Source organism: Stigmatopora argus, chromosome 21 (assembly GCF_051989625.1).
Source record: "Stigmatopora argus isolate UIUO_Sarg chromosome 21, RoL_Sarg_1.0, whole genome shotgun sequence".
Classification (NCBI taxonomy): Eukaryota; Metazoa; Chordata; class Actinopteri; order Syngnathiformes; family Syngnathidae; genus Stigmatopora; species Stigmatopora argus.
In genome coordinates, this window is record NC_135407.1 from 6,769,015 (window position 1) to 6,791,534 (window position 22,520).

General features: G+C 41.7%; 2 protein-coding genes across 5 annotated transcripts in view; one reads left to right on the forward strand and one right to left on the reverse strand.

The window, feature by feature from the left end:
- dlgap3 (discs, large (Drosophila) homolog-associated protein 3) overlaps nt 1-11,952 on the reverse strand; it is a 59,490-nt gene extending 47,538 nt beyond the window's left edge. For 3 of the 4 annotated variants that reach the window (XM_077590779.1, XM_077590778.1, XM_077590776.1), the window contains exon 1: nt 11,827-11,952. The gene's annotated coding sequence lies outside the window, so the exon portion shown is untranslated. The remainder of the gene's footprint in view (nt 1-11,826) is intronic. The other variant, XM_077590777.1, reaches the window with a different exon arrangement.
- Nucleotides 1-20,828, forward strand: part of gja4 (gap junction protein alpha 4) — a 66,624-nt gene extending 45,796 nt beyond the window's left edge. The window contains exons 3-9 of the mRNA XM_077590786.1: nt 405-538; nt 2,509-2,603; nt 6,723-6,797; nt 9,893-10,024; nt 15,164-15,334; nt 17,583-17,823; nt 19,159-20,828. Of these exons, the coding sequence (XP_077446912.1) occupies nt 17,707-17,823; nt 19,159-20,208 (1,167 nt within the window). The 5' untranslated portion in view covers nt 405-538; nt 2,509-2,603; nt 6,723-6,797; ... (1 more) ...; nt 15,164-15,334; nt 17,583-17,706 and the 3' untranslated portion in view covers nt 20,209-20,828. The remainder of the gene's footprint in view (nt 1-404; nt 539-2,508; nt 2,604-6,722; nt 6,798-9,892; nt 10,025-15,163; nt 15,335-17,582; nt 17,824-19,158) is intronic.
- Nucleotides 20,829-22,520: the final 1,692 nt, after the last annotated feature.

Genomic DNA, 22,520 nt, shown 5'->3' on the forward strand with positions numbered 1-22,520 from the left:
GTTTTTGGCAGTATTACAAGCGAGTTGACTTTGTGAAATCCTCCAAATGAAAGACAGAATTGGAACGACAATACAAACTTAACCGAGGTCGTTAAAATTACAGGAGACAACCTTTCTGAACACTAATATTCAATTCAACGAGTACACCACGTACTGGGAGTGAGTACAAACATCAATTGCAATATTGTTCAGGCATGGCGGCCTATTCAAATGTAAAACGTTAAACTGCCGATAACAATCTTGGTTAAATATTGGCGTCTTTTTTTTTCCACCTCACACAAATGAGAACAAGACCTATTAGGAATTCTAAGTGCTCTCTCCAAAAGCAGACACTTGGGCGAAAAAAACAAAGAAAATGTCACTTTTTAAACAAAGATGTGAGACGTAATCTTTTTGTCAACCAGGCTGTGTCAACCAAGCTGAAGACGGGACCCCGGTACACAGAGACAGACGGAGAAGTGGAGGGAAGGACAACACTCGGCGATGGCGTGCAAACACAAAGAATGAGGAGGACGGACCTGACGGGGGAAGAAAAACGGTGAGGAGAGCCTGAACCAAAAACGATCGTGTGATTAGACAGACAGCGGGCGTGAACACAAGGGCGGTAAAAGCCCAAAGCAGGGGGAGGAGGCTGCCAGGCGGTGGGAAAACATTAGCTGCTTTGAGCCACCGTAGAAAACAATAAAATAAGCAGTCGTGACAAGAGACCCGGCCGGGGGGAACGAGCAGAGAGCGACCCAAAGATCAGATGGAGAATGATCAAGACATTGGCGCCAGGGATGCAGCAAGGGTAGAAAATGACATTACCAGGACGAGCGAGTATGGAAAGGGGAAGACGGAAATGTGAAAAGGCAGCAGGAATCAATTCCCTGTGGGGGCTGCAAGATCAGGCCAGTGGAGTGCAAATGCTACGTTGTAAACATTGGGTAGCGCTAGCAACGCCACACAAGCCATCAACGCGCCCTGGATGTGCAATGATAGATATCTTCATTGCTTCCTGTCCTAACATTTTCCACATGGATGCCAGTGCAGTTGAGTCACTGCACGACGCGGGGAAGAGAATGGAGGTCTGATGAGGGTGGATGATTTCGCAACACTATTAATTCTTTCACAGTTTTTGCACTAGGCTGGCAGCGTTGCGCTCGCTTTAGCGTAAGACCAAATAAAAAGGTCTTGGAGTGGAAATGCTACTGGAGGTACGATTTGATGTTACCATGTAGCATTTTGCTTCAGATGATGCACTGAAAATAGATGCAGCTTGAAAGCATCGTAGGGGAATAAGTGTGGTACAAACTCGTAAAAATTTGGAGAACATTACGTTTTTTGGGGGCGGAAATTCCTTTGTCAGTGCATTCCGAGTCAAAATTAAGAGCTTAAAAATGGTTGTGATCATGTAAATGTACTGTACGTGTACATTCAAGTAAAAGACCATTCAGTACTGCAGTAAGGAGGACAAAACCACGACGTCATCTACACGGCACGGTTCAAATGACACAATTCCGATGCAGATATGGGTCAAGGCAGTTGACAGGCGAAAAACAAGAAGAGAAAGAGTAGATCAAAAACAGCTATGCACCAAACATTCTTCAGAGTGGCTGCAGCATAAAAAAAAGATAAAAAACTGTCAGTGTGAGGTACGCCATATCAAAATAGACCAAAAGATGATGCCTACACTCGCATCTGCACAATCACCGGCCCTAAATCTCAAACGGAAGCATAGATAACGACATAGATTTGAATACAGAGCGTGAGATGTGCACGGGACATTAAAAAAATAAATATATACATAAGATTTTCGAATCCGGTGGCCACCAATCTGCTTTTTGAATCCCACCCTGGCATAAAGTGGCGCTTGCTGTCACTCATTCACCTGCACTACTTGTGATGAATACGCTTTATTGGCATTATTTATCAGCTTCCGAGCCCCTTCAACCGCCTGCATCAAAGCTAACTCTAATTTCATTGGTGATGGGTCCTATAAAGGGTTGCTATGGTGACTAGTGGAACCTTCATTGCTTACTTGCCATGCTAAAGCGCCATTGCTCGCCATTTCCAGCAATTTCCTTTCCCATAAGTCAACGTGCTTCTTCCCGTGCGCAGATGATATTTTCCCACATCTCCCAAATGAATGAGAAGCCACTGATGGAAAAAAAAATGGACAAAGTGAGCAATATGAAGGCAGAAGAAGGTCCCGACAATAAACACTTTACATACGAGGGTTCTTTTCTATCCATACGCCACGCTGGTTTGTGGTAAGCGTTTTGAAATCGGACGTGCTGATTGGCCAGAGGGTCGGTGAACCTGAATGGGAAACAAAGTGCATCTGACCGGCATCAGATGTGTGAAGCTGCAGCTGCCACGAGGATGGTAAAACTCTCCAAATCCACACGTTTGTGGTCTTTAGTGAACTCTGTGAAGAGCGAGAAGAGGAGGCCCTGGAAGCTCTTCAAAGAGCAACTCAAGAGGCAGCTTTCACTAACTCTCTTTCATCACTTTTCGTCGCAACAGGAAGTGAAAAGGAGGCTGGCGCTAAAAGGTAGCGGCTAGGAGAACAGCTGCTCGGACAGAAGAAGGATGCCGAAGATCGGTGTTGCATAATTCAGGTGCATGCTTATTTTCAAAAATAGTATAGTACTATCTTGTGCTTGTCTTTGAGCCAAAATCGACAGTCTTTTTAAGTTCATTTTAAGGTGTACATTTGCTTAAAACAGTTGAATCGACACTTTTTCCCATTTTTGAAACATAAATATCTGTACTTCTTAATTGCAGAATTTGAAAATATTTGCTACCTTTATTGAATGTGATTCCCCAATTTAAAACATTATGAATAAGTTAGACATTTCTATTTTCTTTTTAATCGCCACAGTGTGCTTTTAGCAGAACTTTGGTACAAAATGGATCATTTTCTAACGTTTTGCGGTGAAGCTGGAGTTTATTCCAGTTTACTTGTGCAAGTCCAGTTTTCATTAAACATTTCGAGGAAGACAAACATTTATACTCACAAAAAAACACATTGGAAAAGTAAAGATCAGCAAACTCTTGCAGCAAACTTGTTGCACATTTAACCTTTAAATTTAAACCCGCAGAGAGCAAATATTCAGAGGTAACGAGATTTAAAAAAAAAGATTTAAAATAGCATGGTGACCCCAACAGTCGTGACTGGCAAAAAGTTGAAAGATGGGCAAAATGGATTGCGTTGAAAAAAAATGCTCCTCCCAATTGGCAGTTGCGGTAAAGAAAGAAGCAAAAGACACAGTGTGGGTGTTGCATTCAGTCATCCAAATGGCTGTGGATTAAGTGTTTGTTATCTTAGCCACCTGCTGTTTAAACTGTAAACAAGCCCAACTGTGTGTGAGTATATGTGAGCGTGTGTGTGTATGTGTGTGTGTGCTTCACATGCGTGTCAGTGGCATTGATCTGTAACAATGTTCAACTGGGCGCTGACACAAAGCCAACGCTGGGGAAACTAGCGCCACATTAAGGCACTTTATTCTCTATAGATAACACACACATCATGAGGTACCCTTGCAGTTGTTCAGATTTTGTACATAAATAGTTAGCGGCGTGTTAAAAACACACGCATACTTGTATGATGCTGCGTTTGCATGTAGGAAAATATGCTCCATCATACGCAAAAACGACTATTTTGTATTTTTTTTCATGTTTCTTTAACCGAGACGTAGAGAAGTGAATTTTTTCCACTGCGATATTATTTAGTTTCTAGTTCTCATTTCACTGGGCGGTCGCTGCTGCCCTCGCACGCATCTCGAGTGCACTCATCCACGATCCATATTGCTTGTCACTTGGCTACGATCCTAATGACAGAATAAGGCCGATCCCTCTTCGCAGCGGGCCGGGACATTCTGTAGATTGATTGGAGAACCGCTAAAGGTGTCCTTACAAAAATCGAAGTACACTATACTATACTTTAACATTACAATGTCATATTGAAGTCAATGAATTGGTAAATCTGGCAATGTGAAAAAAGTAAATGACCCTTATTTGATAGGTCAGGTAGAAGTTTTGAATGACGCACCACATTTAATCCACACCTGATACCTGCAGTCTTGTTCATTCCCAACAAAATATTCTTTAACACCCAAGTATGATTTTCAAAATGTCTCGAGAAAACCAATGAGCCGCAGCTCGCTAAGTGACACTGACATTTAACGAGACTAACATATTACCTCAAAATGACCTCTTGGTATTTCTGCATCAGACTCTTATTAAGGTCACTTTCATTAATTAGAGAAGAGTCCATTGTGAGCCTGCCACATTTACAAACATACGAAGGACAACCCTGTCTTTGAGAAGCCCACAAATCCCCAAACCTCAATCGCTCGTTTATTCTCTCATTGAAACGAGGCCCACTATTGCATGCTGTTATTGTGCGGCACCATGCACAGGAATGTTAAAATGTGAATGCTCACGCTACTGCAGTCTCAATGCATTGATATTCCATCACTTTCTAAGTCGGGGAGGTAGCGTAGTGTGTGCGTATGTGTGTGCATGTGTGTTGCCTTCCCCATAAAGCCCAACTTCAAAAGAAGTGTCTCCACTCTAATCTTTTCCTGCACTGCGGACCCCAGAAAAGACAGACAGACCAGGACCCGAGCCCATCCCACCTCTTTAACGCGGCAGTCCACGCTCGTTGGTCTACGTACTCGGCCCCACGCGGTCTCTGGACCTAGACAGCTGTTTAGCAAATAAACACACCCCTCTGATCACACGCTCCGCCTGACCTTAGCGTGACTTACAATAACAGCCCCCGTCTTTCTTTTTCCAGCTCACATCACACAGGCGGTCACTCTGCACCGTGCGGAGCCTCGGCGCACTGAGGTGAATGTTTCAGGCATATTAAGTCACGCGGCGAGAGAGGCGAAGGCAGGCGCCGTGTGATTTTCCCCCACTAAGGCGTAAAAAATTGAAAAGTCAATTCCAATTGCGCCCCGATAATTAGAACTGACCTGGATGGCTGCGTTGAATATGAAATGAGGAGGAAAAGAATAAAGCTTAATAGAAGGTCAAGGTGGAGACAAAGGCAATATGGCCGACTAGTCATGTGTTGGGCAGAATCTTTAGGTACAAAATGGCTACTAGCCCATTGTTCTTGAGTGCAATCTTATTATATTTTTGTAAGTATTTTACGACAAACTAACTTGGCTATTATTCTAAACGTGACCTTTACCTGTGAATTGACTGCATGAGTTATTATATGAAGTGCCATTTGAAAGAAATATCGTCTTTTTAGTTATAGCGTACCCACTTCGTCTACTTTTCGCTGCTACCGTTCAATATTTTGCTCAAGTAAATCACGGCCCCTTCTCCGTCCGTCCTTGGTGTCACCTCAGCCTCACCCCTCCATTTTTCCCATAAGCCACCACTTCTTCTTCCCCTTCCATCCACACGACTCTCCGCTGACCTCGTCCCTCATCTGTCCGGCGCTCCATCACCGCTCACCCTTGAACTTTTCCTACCAATGTCCTCACTCACTTGGCATTTTCCCTCTTGGCTTCATCTCAACCCTCACCTTTTTTTTCATTTGTCCACAAAGCAGCTCGTGAGCGATTAGATTGCGGGAGAGACTCGCAGGTTTCGTAGGAGCAGGAAAAGAATAAGAGATGGGCTAGGGGCGAGTCTTGAGAATATTAGACATGTCAAGAGTGAGTGAGTGATAGCACAACAATAAATAGGGCAATTTGACTTTTTTTATTCTTCACATACACAATCAGCAATCTAGTCCACAAGCTCTTTCAAAACTGAACCAGTAAGGGCGATTGACAAATCCGTACGGAAGCATTGATACCATAAATCTCTATTGTTTCGTTCCCGCATTAATATTTATCCACCTTCTAGCAATCAAAGTAAATTGTGTGTGTGTGTTTGGACTTAAAAAAAATAGGGCTCATCCCAAAGAATCAATACATTGAGTGTAAATTATTTTTTAATGCGCCACCAAAGAAAAATCAATCACAAACTGATTACTACATAACATATCCAACCTTCATCTACACTGCCACACATAATCTCCTTAGTAGCACTTAAGTAATCACGGGCCAACAACGCAAACATACAACAAGATAATCATTTCCATTGTGTGAGGGACCTCATCCACAGGATTGCTTTTTAAATACACATCACAGGAAAAAAAAACACAAAACCTGCTGATTTGTACCATGAAAGCATGATCAAATGAAAATTGGGCTATTCCTTACAATTTCCAAAATATATATTTAAGCTTTAATTACAAATCATGTCATTCAATACATAGAAACCCATAGTATTCTGTTTTTATTGACATTTCCCAGCACATAGAGTCCAAGAAAAAGCACATTTAACGCAATCATCAACATCCTTCCTTATTTCATCCCGATGGCAGTGGCATTCCACACATAAAAAAAGGTCTCATGCTCCCTGCAGTATCATGGCTGTCTGCCCCTTCCAAATGTCTGCCCAGCAGGTCAAAACACGGACAGCTGTGGACTCCCCCTCACCCAACTCCCTTCACTTCCCAACACATCAGCTGCTGCCTCTGGCCTTCTTCCAGATGTGCCACATTAAAACTAAACTAGCCAACTGGAAATTACAGTGAACACAGATATTGGGCCACAACACTTAAGCATAAAACCCCCCATAATAACTATATATCTTTCTCCTGTCTATTTTTCCAACCATCTCAGTCAAACATCTAACATTTGGCCTTCTCTCTTTCCTCTTGACAGACAGGAGACGAGTACCACACATAAACAAGTGTCTCAGATGCCCCCCAAGAGACACCAAACGCAGATTCTAGAAAAGTAAGACACTCTCTGCAGATATGAAAATAACATGATCCCTCACACCGACCCATTCGAAAACCCTGTTCTATTATTCCTTTATTTTTGTCTCTGACAGAGTGTAGAAACAGATTGGCCAAAATAGATTATTAGAGGGAATTACATGGCCGGTTATTATCATGACACCGAGTCAATCATTTCCACTGATTACATTCCATCAGAACGTGACATTAGATGAAATAACACAATTTTTTCCTAGCACTGAAGGTAAGAGGATTTATGGGGTGTAATATGGCTAATCAATTATGCTTCTTCTCACATTTTAAGGACTTGGGCTGTAAATGAGCTCTATTATTCTGTGTCGTCAAAACGTACAGTTAAGGCCGTCAAGCCCTAAAAATAAAATACTAAGCCAGATGGCAACTATATCAATTGTCCATTGTTGACAGCGTCATTTTCGAGTATGAAAAGAAAAAAAATCATATCACGTCTAGTAATGGAAGAAAACAACACAGTGACTATTTCTTTCTATGAGCTAAAAAAGGGATTTTTTCCAAGTAAGGTCATATTACTGACACCATCTATTCATCTATTTTCCAGCTTGTCCTCATATGGGATGCAAAGTTTGGAAAAAAAATGCATTGAACTTCAACAGTAGACACCGGTTCACGTCTTTGGGAACGTTCAACCAGTACACTTGAGAACCAAAAACCCAGCAACACCATCAAACGTCAACATGCCCAATCCCCACCGAGGCTCAATTTAGAAGCTTGCGTGTTAAGGAAAGAAAGATAACATCACTTTAGGGATGAATTTTGCAAGCTTTGTGAGCCGCTACATCAGGGACGCCTAGCAACAATGGCTCCAGGAGTCTCCTGCATTATTCAGCGGGCCCAACAAACGCCCGGTCCCTGCCATTATCTATTTAAATCCAAGCGCAAACATCTCCCGCTTAAAGCGCGTCCACCTTCTCCCGCGACGGGAGCCGGCAAGTCGAATGGGAAGGAACGTACTTGTTTGCGCTGGAAAGTTCGGGAAGCCTCGCGCCATCATAGAGGGACAGCGTTGTGATGGATGAAGGCATTATGATGACAGTGAGAGATTGGGAAGATGGAACGGCCAGAAGAGAATGACATGGGGAGGCGGGAGGAGAGTACACTGAGGCAAATAATAGTGCACCACGCTGGGAGACAATGACCGGCTGCCATTCTTGTGATAAAGCCCAGTATTTCAACTCGTCCCCCCATGTTCCATCAATCAAAAGCCATTTTCCCGTGACTCATCGACAGCCTTTGCTCATCCACTCCATTAGGTGGCCATCTCTTTTTTTTTTTTTATTGCCTGGGTGTGTCCACCAGCACCACATGACACAAGGATGAGGTTAAAAATTCCTCTTAATACTGTCAAAATTTCGAACTCATGCACGTGTGTCAAAGTGGCGGCCCGGGGGCCAAATCTGGCCCGCCGCATCATTTTGTGTGGCCCGGGAAAGTATATCATCAGTGCCGACTTTCTGTTTTAGGATCAAATTAAAATGAAGAGTATAGATGTATATTAAATTTCCTAATTTTCCCCCCTTTTAAATCAATAATTGTAATTTTTTAATCATTTTTTTCTGTGTTTTTAAGTCAAAAATCATTTTGTAAAATCTAAAAATATATATAAAAAAGCTAAAATAAACATTGTTTTAGATCTATAAAAAACTGAATATTCAGGGATTTTAATCCAGTTCTTTTAATCCATTTATTAAAAAAAATCTAAATATTATATCTAAAATGGTCCGGCCCACGTGAAATCAAGTTGACGTTAAAGCGGCCCGCAAACCAACCGAGTTTGACACCCCTGATCTAGAGTGTACCGTGCCTTTTAATTCACCACTAACGATTTGTAAGGGTTTTTATACCCAATCAATCGTTATGATTTTCAAATGAATGACACAATTGAGCAATAGCGACGCTTTCTTTAGCTTGGAAAAGACGTTTTATTAACAGTATTTTACGCTCTTTGCACATCAGGCTGCGCGCTGCTCATCCCACGGGAAGCGCTGTTATGAAAAAGCAAATGTACGGCGTGTGCTGGCTTAATTATTACCCATGAAAATGAACAGTTACAACAGTTCCTCACACACCTCTTGGGATGCTCCGGCACCCAGCGTGAGGAAACGTTTTGGTCCTCTTGGTAAACACACTCACACAAGCGCAGCATATTTTTCATACTGTATAGATTTTTGGACTGCCGCATTGCTCCCTTGTGTAATGAATGCAATGTTTTCCTCCAGCGATATCTCGCATTCGCAGTTTCGCTTCATTTTTAGCCCGAAATGGTCGTGGTGAGGGTCACCCGATGCCACTGGTCCATCCGTAACCCCCCCGTCTAACGCCAATGGTCAGCCGCAGTGTTTAATGAGACGCACAAATGAAGAAAGGCCGACTCATCTGATGGCCAATTGACTTACAGGCTCGAGGCTTGCTACAATGGAAAGGGGAACAATTTCATGCCCAAGCGCATCAGAGAAGAGGACGCAGGGAACACGGAATCAACCCCGCCCCCCTCCTCCAAATCCAGATAGGTTACAGCAATTACTCGTGCCTCTTTAACCTTACCGCTAGCGTGGAAGCTCTGTTCCAAGTCCTCTTTAAACCAGATCACGTGCCGTTTAAAGAAGAGGAAGCGCCTTTTTCCTCTGAAAATTTTCTGCCTCAAGAATATGGACAGCTCTTGTGATGGCTTGTCCAAGTGGACCAGGGGCATATTGTTGCGGTGGAGTGTTTTGTTTTCACCGCAGAAGGTGCAATGATAGACGGAAAGTGTAAACATGCACTGATGCTACGGATATGATCAAGTCAGATAAATAAAGAATAACAGATTAATAACGGACTTGTCTGACAAGGCAAACGGAGATAAAAATGGTAGAATTTAATATCAGTGAACACCCAGCCGGAGGCAAAATGGCCACATTAAAACAAACAAACAAACAAAAAAACCTCTAACAAACCTGCATCAATAGTAACGATGCAGTGATGGTGAAGATGACTTTAATAGCGTATTTCCACTAAAGTGAGAATGCACAACTACGTTCTGCCCAACAACTACTAACTATTTAATTTCTTCTGCAGCTCTTCTTGTTCTGAAGCCCACAACATCCTCAGAGAAGAACAAAAGTGCTCAGCCAATCCTAGTGATGCATCTGTCCAAGGAAACATATTAAAACACTGCATCCTGCCTCCAAAGAGAAAATCACTGTCAAGGTACGAAAGCTATTCAATTTTATCTGATGGTCATTTTGTCTTGTTCATTTGCATTTTGTGGCGGATAAAAACGCTGAATTGAGACAAAGTGGCTCCACGATGAATCAAAACATGGATTGGATTGTCAGTTTTCATTCATGCAAAGGTCAACTCGTAAGTACTGTTATTCATGGCGCACAGTTTAGCGTTCATTAGCCAATTTTACAACATTGTATACTCCAAACAAGCGACGGAGAAATCGTTAGCTAAACTGTGATGGAATAGCAAATAAGAACGCATCGATGCCCTTTTCTATCAATCACGAAAGTAAACACTCTCCTCAGAGCATTTATTGTGATGAATGAACGGTCATTGTCATTTTCAAAGTTCTGTTTTGACACTCAGTCTTTCTACACAAGTGCATGATGGGTCAGAACATAGTCATAAGCCAGCAGTTCTTCCATCTATTGAAAAATGTCATTTGCATGACTCACCAGTAACGTGTGCACTGTTTTGTCACACTGCCCTCTCATCTGAAAGAATCCAGGCGAGCAAATTGCATGTGATCGAGGTGGTCTCCAATGGAAACCGTGGCAAACTGGGTTGACAAGCAAGAAAAGAAATATGGAGAACAAAGGGCACATTCAGCAAAAAACAAAAATGCAAGTGGTTTCAAGACGTGGTTGTGATCAGTTTGTTATCATTTACTATTGGATTTAATATTCAGGCTGGGGGCTCATGATGGGAGTGCACACTGCATGAAATATCAGTCTTGAATGACTCCGCCCACGCATGCATTGGCGAGCATGGCCATTTACTTGGACGAGTGGAGTGTGTCAAGCATTTGCATTGTCATCGCTTGTTTATCGTATTTATAACCACATTTGGTGTGAATTTCAAGAATGCAATGCTAATTTGGGATGAAATAGCCACATTGTTTTGGATAACGTCAGCCTAAAAACACACTCTTGGTGGTCAGGGTGGAGAAAAAAAAGGGACATAAGTCGCAGGCTCAGCCAAACTACAATAGCCCGGAAAATATCTCACATAAAATGAGTAGTGAGACAAAACCAACATGTGGAAAGTGTCAGATACCCCAAAGCCACAGGAGCAGGCCTCTGGTCACCATGAAGTCACAACTTATGCCACTTTCCCGTCTTTAAGTAGGTTCAAATTTGCGGCAAAAATCCCGCAACCTTCCCAAAACCCTGATGTTCCCGCCAACTACAAAGCCGCCGAGTGGATGGGCTCACTGAAACGAATGGCACGAAACCGGCTGCGGGCCAAGTGTTCACCATTGCTCAAACGTGCGCTAAAGGGTTGTGCTGGGACACTTCTTAATCAAAGAGTACACAAACACACGCAGGTAGATGAATACATCCCACACCCCGTTATTAGCGGCACCCCTGGAGGATGGCGGCGTCGCTGTGATTGATTTTGAACCTTCTCACTTCTCAGTGCAATGCAGTGCAAATAACTGTAATAGCTCCGCCCGCTGCCTGCTGCGTTCCCTCCGATTTCAAACACGGAGGCGCAAACCGCATAGAAGGGGCGCGCTTTCATGGTCAGCGAACCTTTACGCACGGATGCAATTTCTGCCATTTGAAGCTCATCTGCAACTTGCATTTTTTTCCACTTCTTGCTTTCAAGTTGACACAGCTGCAAGACGCGCAACAGCCATGTCAACGCGTCCACTCAGTTGGGCTGCAGCAAACAGCCCATCTGCACCAAATCCTTGTCTTGACGGTACGGCGCTATTGACGAAATGAGGCGGCGCGTCCGCTTCCATAGCATGAGGAACTAGCATCCGACATCCTCCTTACCTTGTAGTGGAGAGTTGTGGTCTTCAGTGCGGTGTTCCAAACGTCCTCCTCTTCCTGCAGCTCCCCCGACCACTGTGCAGGCAAGGATGGAGAAACAGCAGTGAGAGCACCGCGCCGCTCTCCCCCAACACACTCTCTCTCTCTTTCTCGCTCTCTCATACGTACCCATCCTCCTTTGCTCTTCACCTCCATATGTGGTTCACTTGCAGAGATACCGTAAGACATTTTAGGCAACCGATTGGACGTCTGTAGGGTCTGTACACCAGCTTGAAGGTTCCAACAAATATAGTGGCTTTACTATAAATGCGGAGAGGCATATATACAAATAATAGATGGATGGGAAACAAACATTAGATTGAAGAAAGAAGCATGGAAAATATTTCTTTGTATGTGATTGTTGTTTCAATGGAGACTGGAGCTGTCCAGGTGCTGATTCGATTAAAAGTCCCGTAAAAATAATGGCAAAAGAAATGCAACCTCATATTTTTGGTGTTCAAACAAGCCCAGGGGGTTACAAAATTCTATTACCATCATTTATTTAAAAAAATATCGGATCCTATCTTGTGAGAAAATCCCAAAATAGCCATATCGGTTGCCAATTACAATACCCACCATCGGATTATCACTAATGCAGACTGGAGGCTAGTAAACTATCTTTATTTAAGACATTATTAATGAGCTCACATGCTTGTTCTCACGCTGCTGGCAGGTTTAGCATTTTTCTTTTCATCTTATATTCACTTTCCAATTGCTGGTGTCATCCTGGATAATTCTTCTAGCATTCAAAGTCAGCAAGCACATCAAGCACCTCACTTAAATGGGTCAGCGAGACAGAGTGAGTGAGAAAGCGCCTGTTCTAACAATAGGACAATACGTCCATTTAACCCTCACGTGAATGTTTCTTGCCAAACACACGAGTTGAAGACATTCGTCCAAAAGTTCATTTTCAACAAACATATAAAAAGGACACGGCTAGACCTGTCAAAACTTCTCTTTTTCCCACAAAATTCAAACGAGGAAGAAACTATGCCATGAGGCTAACGGAATAATAATGACCCACATTGTCCCCCATCCACTTGAGACACTCAACAGGCTCGGGGGGTGTCGTGAAACACTTGAGGAACAGTCGACTACATTATCGACCGCTAACTAGATCTCGGAAATGAGATGAAAATGAGGGACATTGAATGTGCTCGTGTCTAAGCAGACATTTTCTCTATTAGTCGACGGCGCTAAATCCTGACAGTGTGATTTTTTTTTCCACTGGCGCATCACAACACCTTTGGTATTAATTTCTTACGTCTGGCGTCTTTGAATCTTAGTGCAGCTGCACCCGAGGAGACCAGCCAGGATCCCCAACAACTGCAAACAACCGGCGGTTATTTCACTGCTGCAGTAAAGCTTTCTTGCTTCACTCTAACCCTTAAAAATGTTACCGATAGCATCTTGCGTATTATCCAGCTCAGTTCAGTTGACGACGAGGCCAATTCTTTTATATTCACTGAATGGGCTGAGACACTTCGTTCCTGGCTATTTAAATTGGGATTTTTATAGCGCTTGTTACTTCATTATGTCCAAATACATTTTCATCCAACCTTCAGAGATAATTCCAATAAAACATGCTTTTTACCTGCTAGGATTACACTCACTCATGGCACATTGTTTTTTTTCCCTCTACTCAAATTCTTTATAACCATGCTTCATTATATACAGTATATTCCATAGCTTCTTTTCAAACAAAAACTTCCTTTGGTTTGTGGTATTTATGTAAAATAAAAGCCTTATAGCAATATCTTCATGCTTCATAGTTCAAACACAACCAAGGAACAAAAGCATTTGAAGCTGCGTGTCAAGTAATGACATACAGTATCATGTAGTATTCATTTCTAGTATCAAAATACAAGATATATAGTAAAAGGAAATGTGTTTTATTCATTGCTACATCATCAATGAATTAAATGACCATATAAAAAGGTATGAGGAAAATTAAGCATGGAAAGCTACATCCGAAAACAATGGTTTCAGTACCATGGCCAGTGACCTAAACAGGCTCTAGTGCAGGGGTCGGGAACCTTTTTGAAAGAGAGAGCCATAAACAATTCCCATTTTCAAATGTTATTCCTTAAGAGCCAAACTCCCAATTTAAAAGTCAAAATACATGAAAATGTGCAAATTTTTTTAGTCATTTTCCCACTTTTAAAGTACAAAAAGTCTCTGACTTCTTTTGACAACATTATTACGCTGTTGCTAATCAATGAATATCAATGAGTTCAATGAGTATCAATGAGAGAATGAATGCAGAAGACTCAAATCAATGCCACAGTTCCAACGTGACGTTCCAATTGGTCCGTTTGGGAATCGGCTCCCTCACCACCGGTTTCCATATTTTAGCTCAGAGCCATATGCACCGATCAAAAGAGCCACATGTGGCTCCCGAGCCATAGGTTCCCTACGCCTGCTCTAGTGCTAGCAAGGCTTCATGTAGATAAGTAGTTTGGTCACATTATAGTACCTTATCATGACTCCATGTATAATGTCCTATACTGTGACGGTCACAGTGCGAGCCATTCTAGCGTATAATGCAGCGATGTAAGCGATTACAACCATTTCTTACAATTATATGCTGACGGCTGAGTTATGGCAAAGCACTCGAGGAAATCTGCACGCACATCAAATTTGGACATGCATCAGCGAGCTCCAACCTGAACTTTGCTAAATCCTCCTCGTGGCATGCTAATGCTCATTCAAAGCACCGGGCTAGAGGAAAAATCACTTGGTTTGCACGGCCTGTTTGGTCAGCTAGTACATTCGTGGCAAGCGCGAAGAGTAAACATGCACGCACTGTCGGAAAGACTTATGCATATGAATTATTTTCTTGGGCCAAGAATATCATATAAACTTGTGGTGGTGTATTTTTTTTGTCTAGAAAATATTCTTTAATATACTGAATTTTTCAATGGATTTCGATAATATATATTCCTTTATATATAAGGCACATTGGATTATAAAATGCAGTAGTAGTAGTGGTGGTAGTAGTAGGGGATTGTGTCCACGAGAGGGAGCTCTAGTAGGAGTAGTAGTAATAGTAGTGGTGATTGGGAGTTGTACGTCAAGGAGATGGGGAATTTCCTACAATAATTTGCCAATATTGATCTGTATCGTATTTTAGTTGCGTCTTATAGTGCAGAAAATGCGAAAATCAACTCTGTGCTTTTTAATGAAAGAAGCTGTCTTTTTCTTCCTTCATGGATAGCTTCATTTATTTTCAAATCAAAGTATATCATCTCAACTGAACTGCATTAGCTAATCTTTTTTTTTTCTCTTCAAAAAACAACAGCTGCCACATTGATTCCCAAACAAGGTTGATGTTTCATCCTCTCCGTGTGGCCCATGGCGTGGGGGATTCTACGAAAACTGCCATCAGCTGTCGACTTTCATGCTTCTTCAGTATCCATCAAAAATTACCGTCAGTAAAGCATCCCGATGCATTTTGGATGCTCTTGGCAAGGTAAGCTCGGATTGGATGGGGACCCTAATTCAGTCATGTGACCTCTGTGTTTCGAATATGTTCACTTGATAAAATGTAAGCCCTGCCGGTGCCATGTATATTTAATCCGACAACAGACGCGGTCGTGGCGTACATTACTTAAGTGGCGGTGACACCTTTACTAGCATCAGACACATAAAACGAGAACACTTGAAGATGGTATTTTTTTGTGTGTGTATGGTTTGCTGCCTTTTACAAGACTGGAAAAAAATAGCATGCATTCTATTACGATAAGACTCTATACTTGCCAAAAATAAGATTTCACGACTCACAATAGCATGCAGTAATGATACCGTAAACCATAGCGGCTGCCTGGGGTGATGGAGTGCGCATATCCCGGCTCAGAACGTCCAGTGTTAAAGCGTCCTTGGTCTAGACCTAACGCCGAAAAAATAAAAAATACAAATAGAAACTCTTATCAATTGCCTTACCGCGTTTAAGAAAAAATAAATCAAGATAACAGGAGTCTTACAAAAGGCAAAATACAATCTGGTACCTTAAGCTGCGCTATCACCTAATAATATAAAATACCATTGAGAAAATAATATCCCAGGAAGATAAGGCCATATAGGATATCCTATGGTTCCAATAAAAATCATTTTTGATGCATGTTGTGTAGATGTTTGGAATACAGCTAAGATAATACAAACAAACTGTTTTAAAAGATTTTAGAAAGACAGATGGCCTATTATTACAACATAAAATCATGAATTTACCCTTTAAGTCCACATATATGAAGATATATGATGTACATGATTGGCTTGACAGGTGTACGTACAGTTTTTGTGTACGCAATATGTACGTTTATACCCTGAGAAGTTAATGGAAAAGACCAATAGATGGTGAGAGATTGGCTGAGCTGAACAAGGTAATTATAATAATTGCGAGGGCAAAAGACGGCAAAAGATAAGACCTCCCAGGAATGCAAACAGTTCTATTACGGAGGCTGTTCACTTCTTTTTCTGGTCGTCTACAGATAGAAGGAAGTGAGAAGGTAGCAAGACAGTGATGTGTCAAGATGATTTACTTTCTATTAGTTTTTGACAGCACGCGTTGCCTTCACTGCCCTCCCAATTTACATTGTGGGACATGGCGCTTCAGCTTTGATTGGGTTGAACCTTGAAGAGTTGGCCTCTGACTAAACCATTTCATTTGATTGAGTGGATGTCCAGGCGATGACCACATTTGCTGTTTTTACATGGTTTACTCGTGCAGATATGGATTTGGAGTTTACATCTTTAGGTCCAAAATTCTCCTTTGGTTGCAGGAATTCAAATTTTCCAGTTTAGGGATTTACACATCAAAACAGTATGCTGAGTTTAATTTTTTCATGGCCAAAACCAATGCAAAAACTATCGCTTGCAGCATTTTTTTTAATTTTAACATATATTTACAACTTTGACTTTCTACATATTAATAGTCAAGGCCATTCCAGTGGAACCTTGTTTAATAAATAGCAAAGAAAATACAGAATTGTATTTTTCTGATGCATAAAAGTGGAGAAAAACGCTTACAAAACCAAGTATTTATATTATAAAGTGTCTGCCTGACATTTTATCGATGCGGTACTATTTTACCCAGTCAAATATGAGTTTTTTAAATTACCCACTCTTCTTTCTTATCATATATCGCTATTATTAAACCCACCTGTCTATTAGTTTTTACCCGAGTTCTAAGATATGGACAATTTTCATACATACTAATTGTCTTTTATATGAATGTCATTTCTATGAGGTCTCATTCTTGGACTTTAAGGACACGGAAAAGCAATAACATCAAAATATTATCAAAGTAGCATTGCTTTCTCCCTCTATTTCTTTTTCTTTTTTTTCTCTTTGAATGGATTGAGGTTGAAAATCTGTGTTTAATAACGATTGGAAGGATTTTATGGTACTTCTGGTATAAACTTTAACGGGTCAATAAAATAAAAAATATAAAAAAAATATTTTTTTTAAAAAAGTCCAGAAATAAGTTATCCTGTATAAAACCTGGCTATACAGATTCTGTGTTTAGGTGACTAGCGCCACCGTGTTGCATGTTGGAACATTACAACAGCTGTTATTGCATGTTTTGATAATTAAGTTTAAACTAGAGCCAACAAGTGAATAACTGACAGTATATTTTTTATTGTACACACACATTTACCGGAAATTCCCCACCATGAAAAAGTTCTTTAGACCTCAATTGATTGCTATAATATACATTTTAGGCCTTTAAGGATTTAGATGTGTGCCCCCAGTTTAGAAGACAAATGCCGGGCCTAAAGTGAAAAGTTGCCCCATCCCATTTCCTGCATAAAGTTCCTGAGGGAGGGCCAAAGTGGAGTCGGAAGCATGGGAAAGTTCTCTTCCCTTTATTTTCCGATGACACGGAATCTTTTTAAAGAAGGAAGAAAGAGCAACATACGAGGAGGACGGAGCTGGAGACCAACTAAAGGCTCCACGAGAAAGGTAAAAAGCTGTTTGACATATTTCAAATAGGAAAATAGGTCTTATTTTAAACCCTCAAAGAGGAAAAAAATAACCAGAATGACAGAAAATACGAATAATTGTGCTCAAATTGGATTCTAGGATTGAGATTAATCAGTTCTGTAGTCTTAAATATTAAACATTTGGATAACCTTTTCTTGATTGATCATCTTTTACATATTTTTTTGGCTTTTAAAGATGATGAAATACATTTGTAACCTTATTTATTGCGTTAGTATTTGAAAATCGTGTTCTTTTTGCATATTGAAATATGGTAATGTTGATTTATTCAGACCTTTTTTGTCAATTAAATATTTAGAAATACGTACATTCTGTTGAAATAGATAGATTACATGAATTGTGTGTATGTTTGAACAAGTGTTTAGTCCAAAAAATGTCAATAATTACCCCTTCTTGTTTCACACTGTCAAAACGAGTGTGTATTGATTTAATAAGGGAATTATTTTGCCCCTATTGATATTTTCCTTTTTTTGGAAAAGCTGAACTAACAGAAAAACACAGTCGCCTAAATAAGTCAACATGTATCCCAATCCCCCCACACAGGATGTTTACTCAGATTGTGAGTATGAGTGAGTGTGTCATTAGCATTAAGCACTTGAAAAGACCCCCGTATAGCCCCCACGAAATGATGGCAATCATATGTAATTAATTGAAGATTGACAGGGAAGCACTGATTTGGCCTCAATTAGAATCACAATAATGTTAATAATAGGTTTACGGATGCTAATTTAATATATTTCATGTTAAATCTGAATTGTTTGAGCGCGTTTGCATGGTTGAGGGTCTTATTTTGAAGCCCATTTTAATAGCACTGACCTCATGGAAGGAGCAATAGGGGGGCAGAAGCCAAAATTACTGAAATAAAAATGAAAACAATGGGTATACTATTATAGTACTTCACTGAATAAACCCAAATAATGATGTTCTTATGCATTAGCTGTGTGCTTGTTAAACCCCCGGTGCTGAAATCAAATACCAGTAAGGTGTAAAGTGCTTTTCTTCGTAAAAACGCAGATATAAAAACAGTGGTGCCTCATTAAGACTGGAATCAATTCCAGTTCGCGATAAAAAAATAAGAGAACTTGTGTTGGTTTCCTGCAAGTAAGAGGAACTCAAAGTTTGGATGAAACTCGCTCAAAACTAGATCCTTCAAATTTATCATTTTTATTTCTTCCGGGAAATCTGAATTTTATTTTGGAGGCAACTGAACAGGAAGTCACGTTCAAAGTTTATCACTGAAGGGGCTGCAAATGTATTTCAAAAACGTTCAAAAATTGTTCTTGGTGGTTCTCAAAGGAGCAGAGGATGTCCAGAGCTGACTGGTCCTTCCTGGAGCACCTGCTGGAGGACGGCCAGGAGTACTCGACGGGCGTCGGCCGCGTCTGGCTCACCGTTCTCTTCCTGTTTCGCATGTTGGTGTTGGGCACGGCGGTGGAGTCCACCTGGGACGACGAGCAAGCCGACTTTGTCTGCAACACGCGGCAACCGGGTTGCACGGCCGTCTGCTACGACAAAGCCTTCCCCATCTCCCACTTCCGCTACTTTGTCCTCCAAGTCATTTTCGTCTCCACGCCCACCGTCTTCTATTTCGGATACGTGGCCATACAGTCCGGCGAGGAGGACGCGGGAGCAAAGGAAGGCCGTGCGGAAGGTGATAAAGACCAGACCAAGCAAAAAGAGGGCGCTCCGAGGAAGGCCGGCGTCGTCGTAGCTCCCAAACTGAAAGGGAAGCTCTTGTGTGCGTACACGTTTAGCATCCTCATTAAGGTTCTGCTGGAAGTGGGCTTCATCCTGGGCTTGTGGTTCCTCTACGACGGCTTCCTGGTGGAGGCAAAGTTCGAGTGCGTGGGCTTCCCATGCCCTCACATGGTGGACTGCTTCGTCTCCCGCCCCACGGAGAAGACCATCTTCACCATCTACACTCAGGCCATCGCCGCCGTTTCCTTGCTGCTCAACTTAGTCGAGCTCCTCCACCTGCTTCAGCTCGCCATTTCGCACCGGCTGAAGAAACGGTACCGCTCCCGGGTTCCGGCGTACTTGCCGCGACCCGCCGGTCCGACGGCGGCCCTCGCGGAAGCCCCGCGGACGCGAGAAGAGACGCCGGAACCCTACAACGGGAGCCCGCCGGTCCCGAGTGAGGCGACGGCCTACACGAACCCCTGCGAGAGCTTCGGCGACCATGTCCTGAAGGTCACCTGGGAATCCCCCGAGGGTCACGGCGATGTGCTTCCTAGCTACATGAACTGCATGGAGGCTATGCAAACATTACACTCACCCAGGAAGCACTACGGACCAAAGACCAAACACGGTCACCCGGGCATTTCAAAACAGAAGCACTACGTCTGATGAAAGCCATTTTTGTTATCTTTTTAAAATGCTTCTTTGCACATGACGCCCGAGTAAAAGAGATGCCACAAAAAACGACAGCCAATGAGTGCCTCAGAGGCAGCACAACATATTTTGGAGAGCGCAACTGAAATTGAAACTTTCTCGGTCACAAGTTGCATTGAAAAGCTCGAATGAAAGCAATGTCTCGTGAGCGTTTCAGAGAGCAGTGGAGTGTTTTATCGGGTATAAATAAATTCAGTCCCTGGAGGTTCTCACAGTCTTCACTGGAGCTCCTCTGTGTCCGCACAATGGAATGTTCTTGTCTCAGTTCGACTCCCAAGAGGCGCACGGCTTCACGGTCATGCGTGCACGTACACACGTACTGTATGCTTTCACACACTCACACATGGTGATTTGATTTGACTTCATGAACTCAAGTTGTCACTAACATTAGAAAATAAAATAAAAATCTATATATGAATCATCAAGTAGGAAAACAAGCTTTAAAATGCCATGACTGCAAACTCGGACTCAAGGTGGTACAGATAAAGTCAAACCTTCCAAATGCGTATTTATGTGAAAGATGTTGATATTTATTGTATGGAGTAAAATAAACTGTGTATGATGTTGATTGTAAAGCTGCTCTTGTATTTCACCATTTTTTTATGTAATAGCTCTTTTGATGTCTCACTTCTGTAGAACGGGGAGTAAACGGCCAGCAATTATTTGCTATAATGACGGAGGCAAAACACTCTTTTTCCTGGCTCTGTTTAAAATCCCACTCGGAGGTCCTGTTGTTGACAGCATTTTCTTGGAAAGCAGTTGAGAAAATACAAAACGCCAAAAACATGTGGTAAGTGACTGCACGTTTCCAGTAAATACCCCTTCACTATCAGTGGGCTTTTATAAAACTCCATTTTCTCAAACCTTTGGCCTCTATAGTCCACTATGATGTCAAAACACAGCAACATGGGCCATTTTCCGCTTAAATTATTTTCTCAATGACACGGTTTGAGGACTTTTACTTTCCTGAAGTTACAATCCATGGAAATTAGATTTCCACAATAGACCTTCCCCAAAGAGAAACTTTTATGATGTTCAGGAACGGATGAAGAGAATTGGGTAGTTGTTCCACAACACAATTCAAGTCCATTTTCCAAAGCTGCCTGTTTCCAAGCCTATTCTGTAAGGCTTGGCTGGCATTCTTGAAAAAGTCCTATCATCTGAGTCCAGGTAGGCGGGGCCATGTGAGCTGGGCACTATCCCGCTATTGTTAATCTGGGTGTTTTCAGCAAGCCAAAGAGGGGAGTTCTGGCAATAGGAGAGGGCGTCCAACAGATTGCAAGGGTCGACCTGTCTTCTCTTTCTAGCCGATTGTGAAAATAAAGTAGAAAATGAGAATCCTTAACAAATAACCAGTGTGTGTGACAGGTCGCCCATCCTACCATACTAAACCCCCGTATACCTATTAAATCCCTTTGGGATTGGCTGCCATTGTGACCAAGTTTCCTGAGATTGTTAAAGTCATTGCTGATGCATTTCCTCACTCTGTGATGTGTTGCTCATAGTAGAACAAAAGTTTAAAAAAATAATAATTCTTTTTAAGGCTGTGTGCCCCGACAAAAGACATTCAGGAACTATAACTCATAATTGCAACATACTTACAGTAAGGACATCCGAAAGAGAAAGGCTCAGAAGAGTCTCTCAACAAAGATAAAAAAGACCTATAGAAAATATTGAGGTATTTTAATGTAGCCATTTTTTTTAAAAGGCAATACATTTGTAATGAATGGACTGAGTGCAAGCATTTTACATTCACCTTAAAATGTAAAATTTGGGAAACAGAGTCGAGGTGAGTGGGTTCAAACTGTTAAATTACCAGTCACTGATTATTCTTGTTTTATTCTTCATAAGGGTTTACTGTTATTGCTATTTTTTCCCATTAGTGTCTTTATGGCATACATAAAAATATAAATTTGATTTAAATTGGGCATTTCGTTCCAAAACAAACCCCAAAACTGACCATCCTCTAAATTTAGATTGTGGAAAGGAAGTTGGTTTGAACCTGTTTCCTCTTCCACTATTGTTTTTCCCTTGGGATTGGTCTGCAGAGGAACATTCACCCTGACAATGGATGCCTATAACGCTTGCATTGTTCCGGACTATGTAGCCTACTACACACTAATTCAATTATAACACACGGGCAATGTAGTAAAACAACAAACATGTTTCAATTTCCCCATTTATGCACCTATTTCTGCTGCATTTTGACCAGGCAAATGGAAAACTGCTTAAAGTTGGTTATGTTCCAGTAGGAATAACATTTTTAT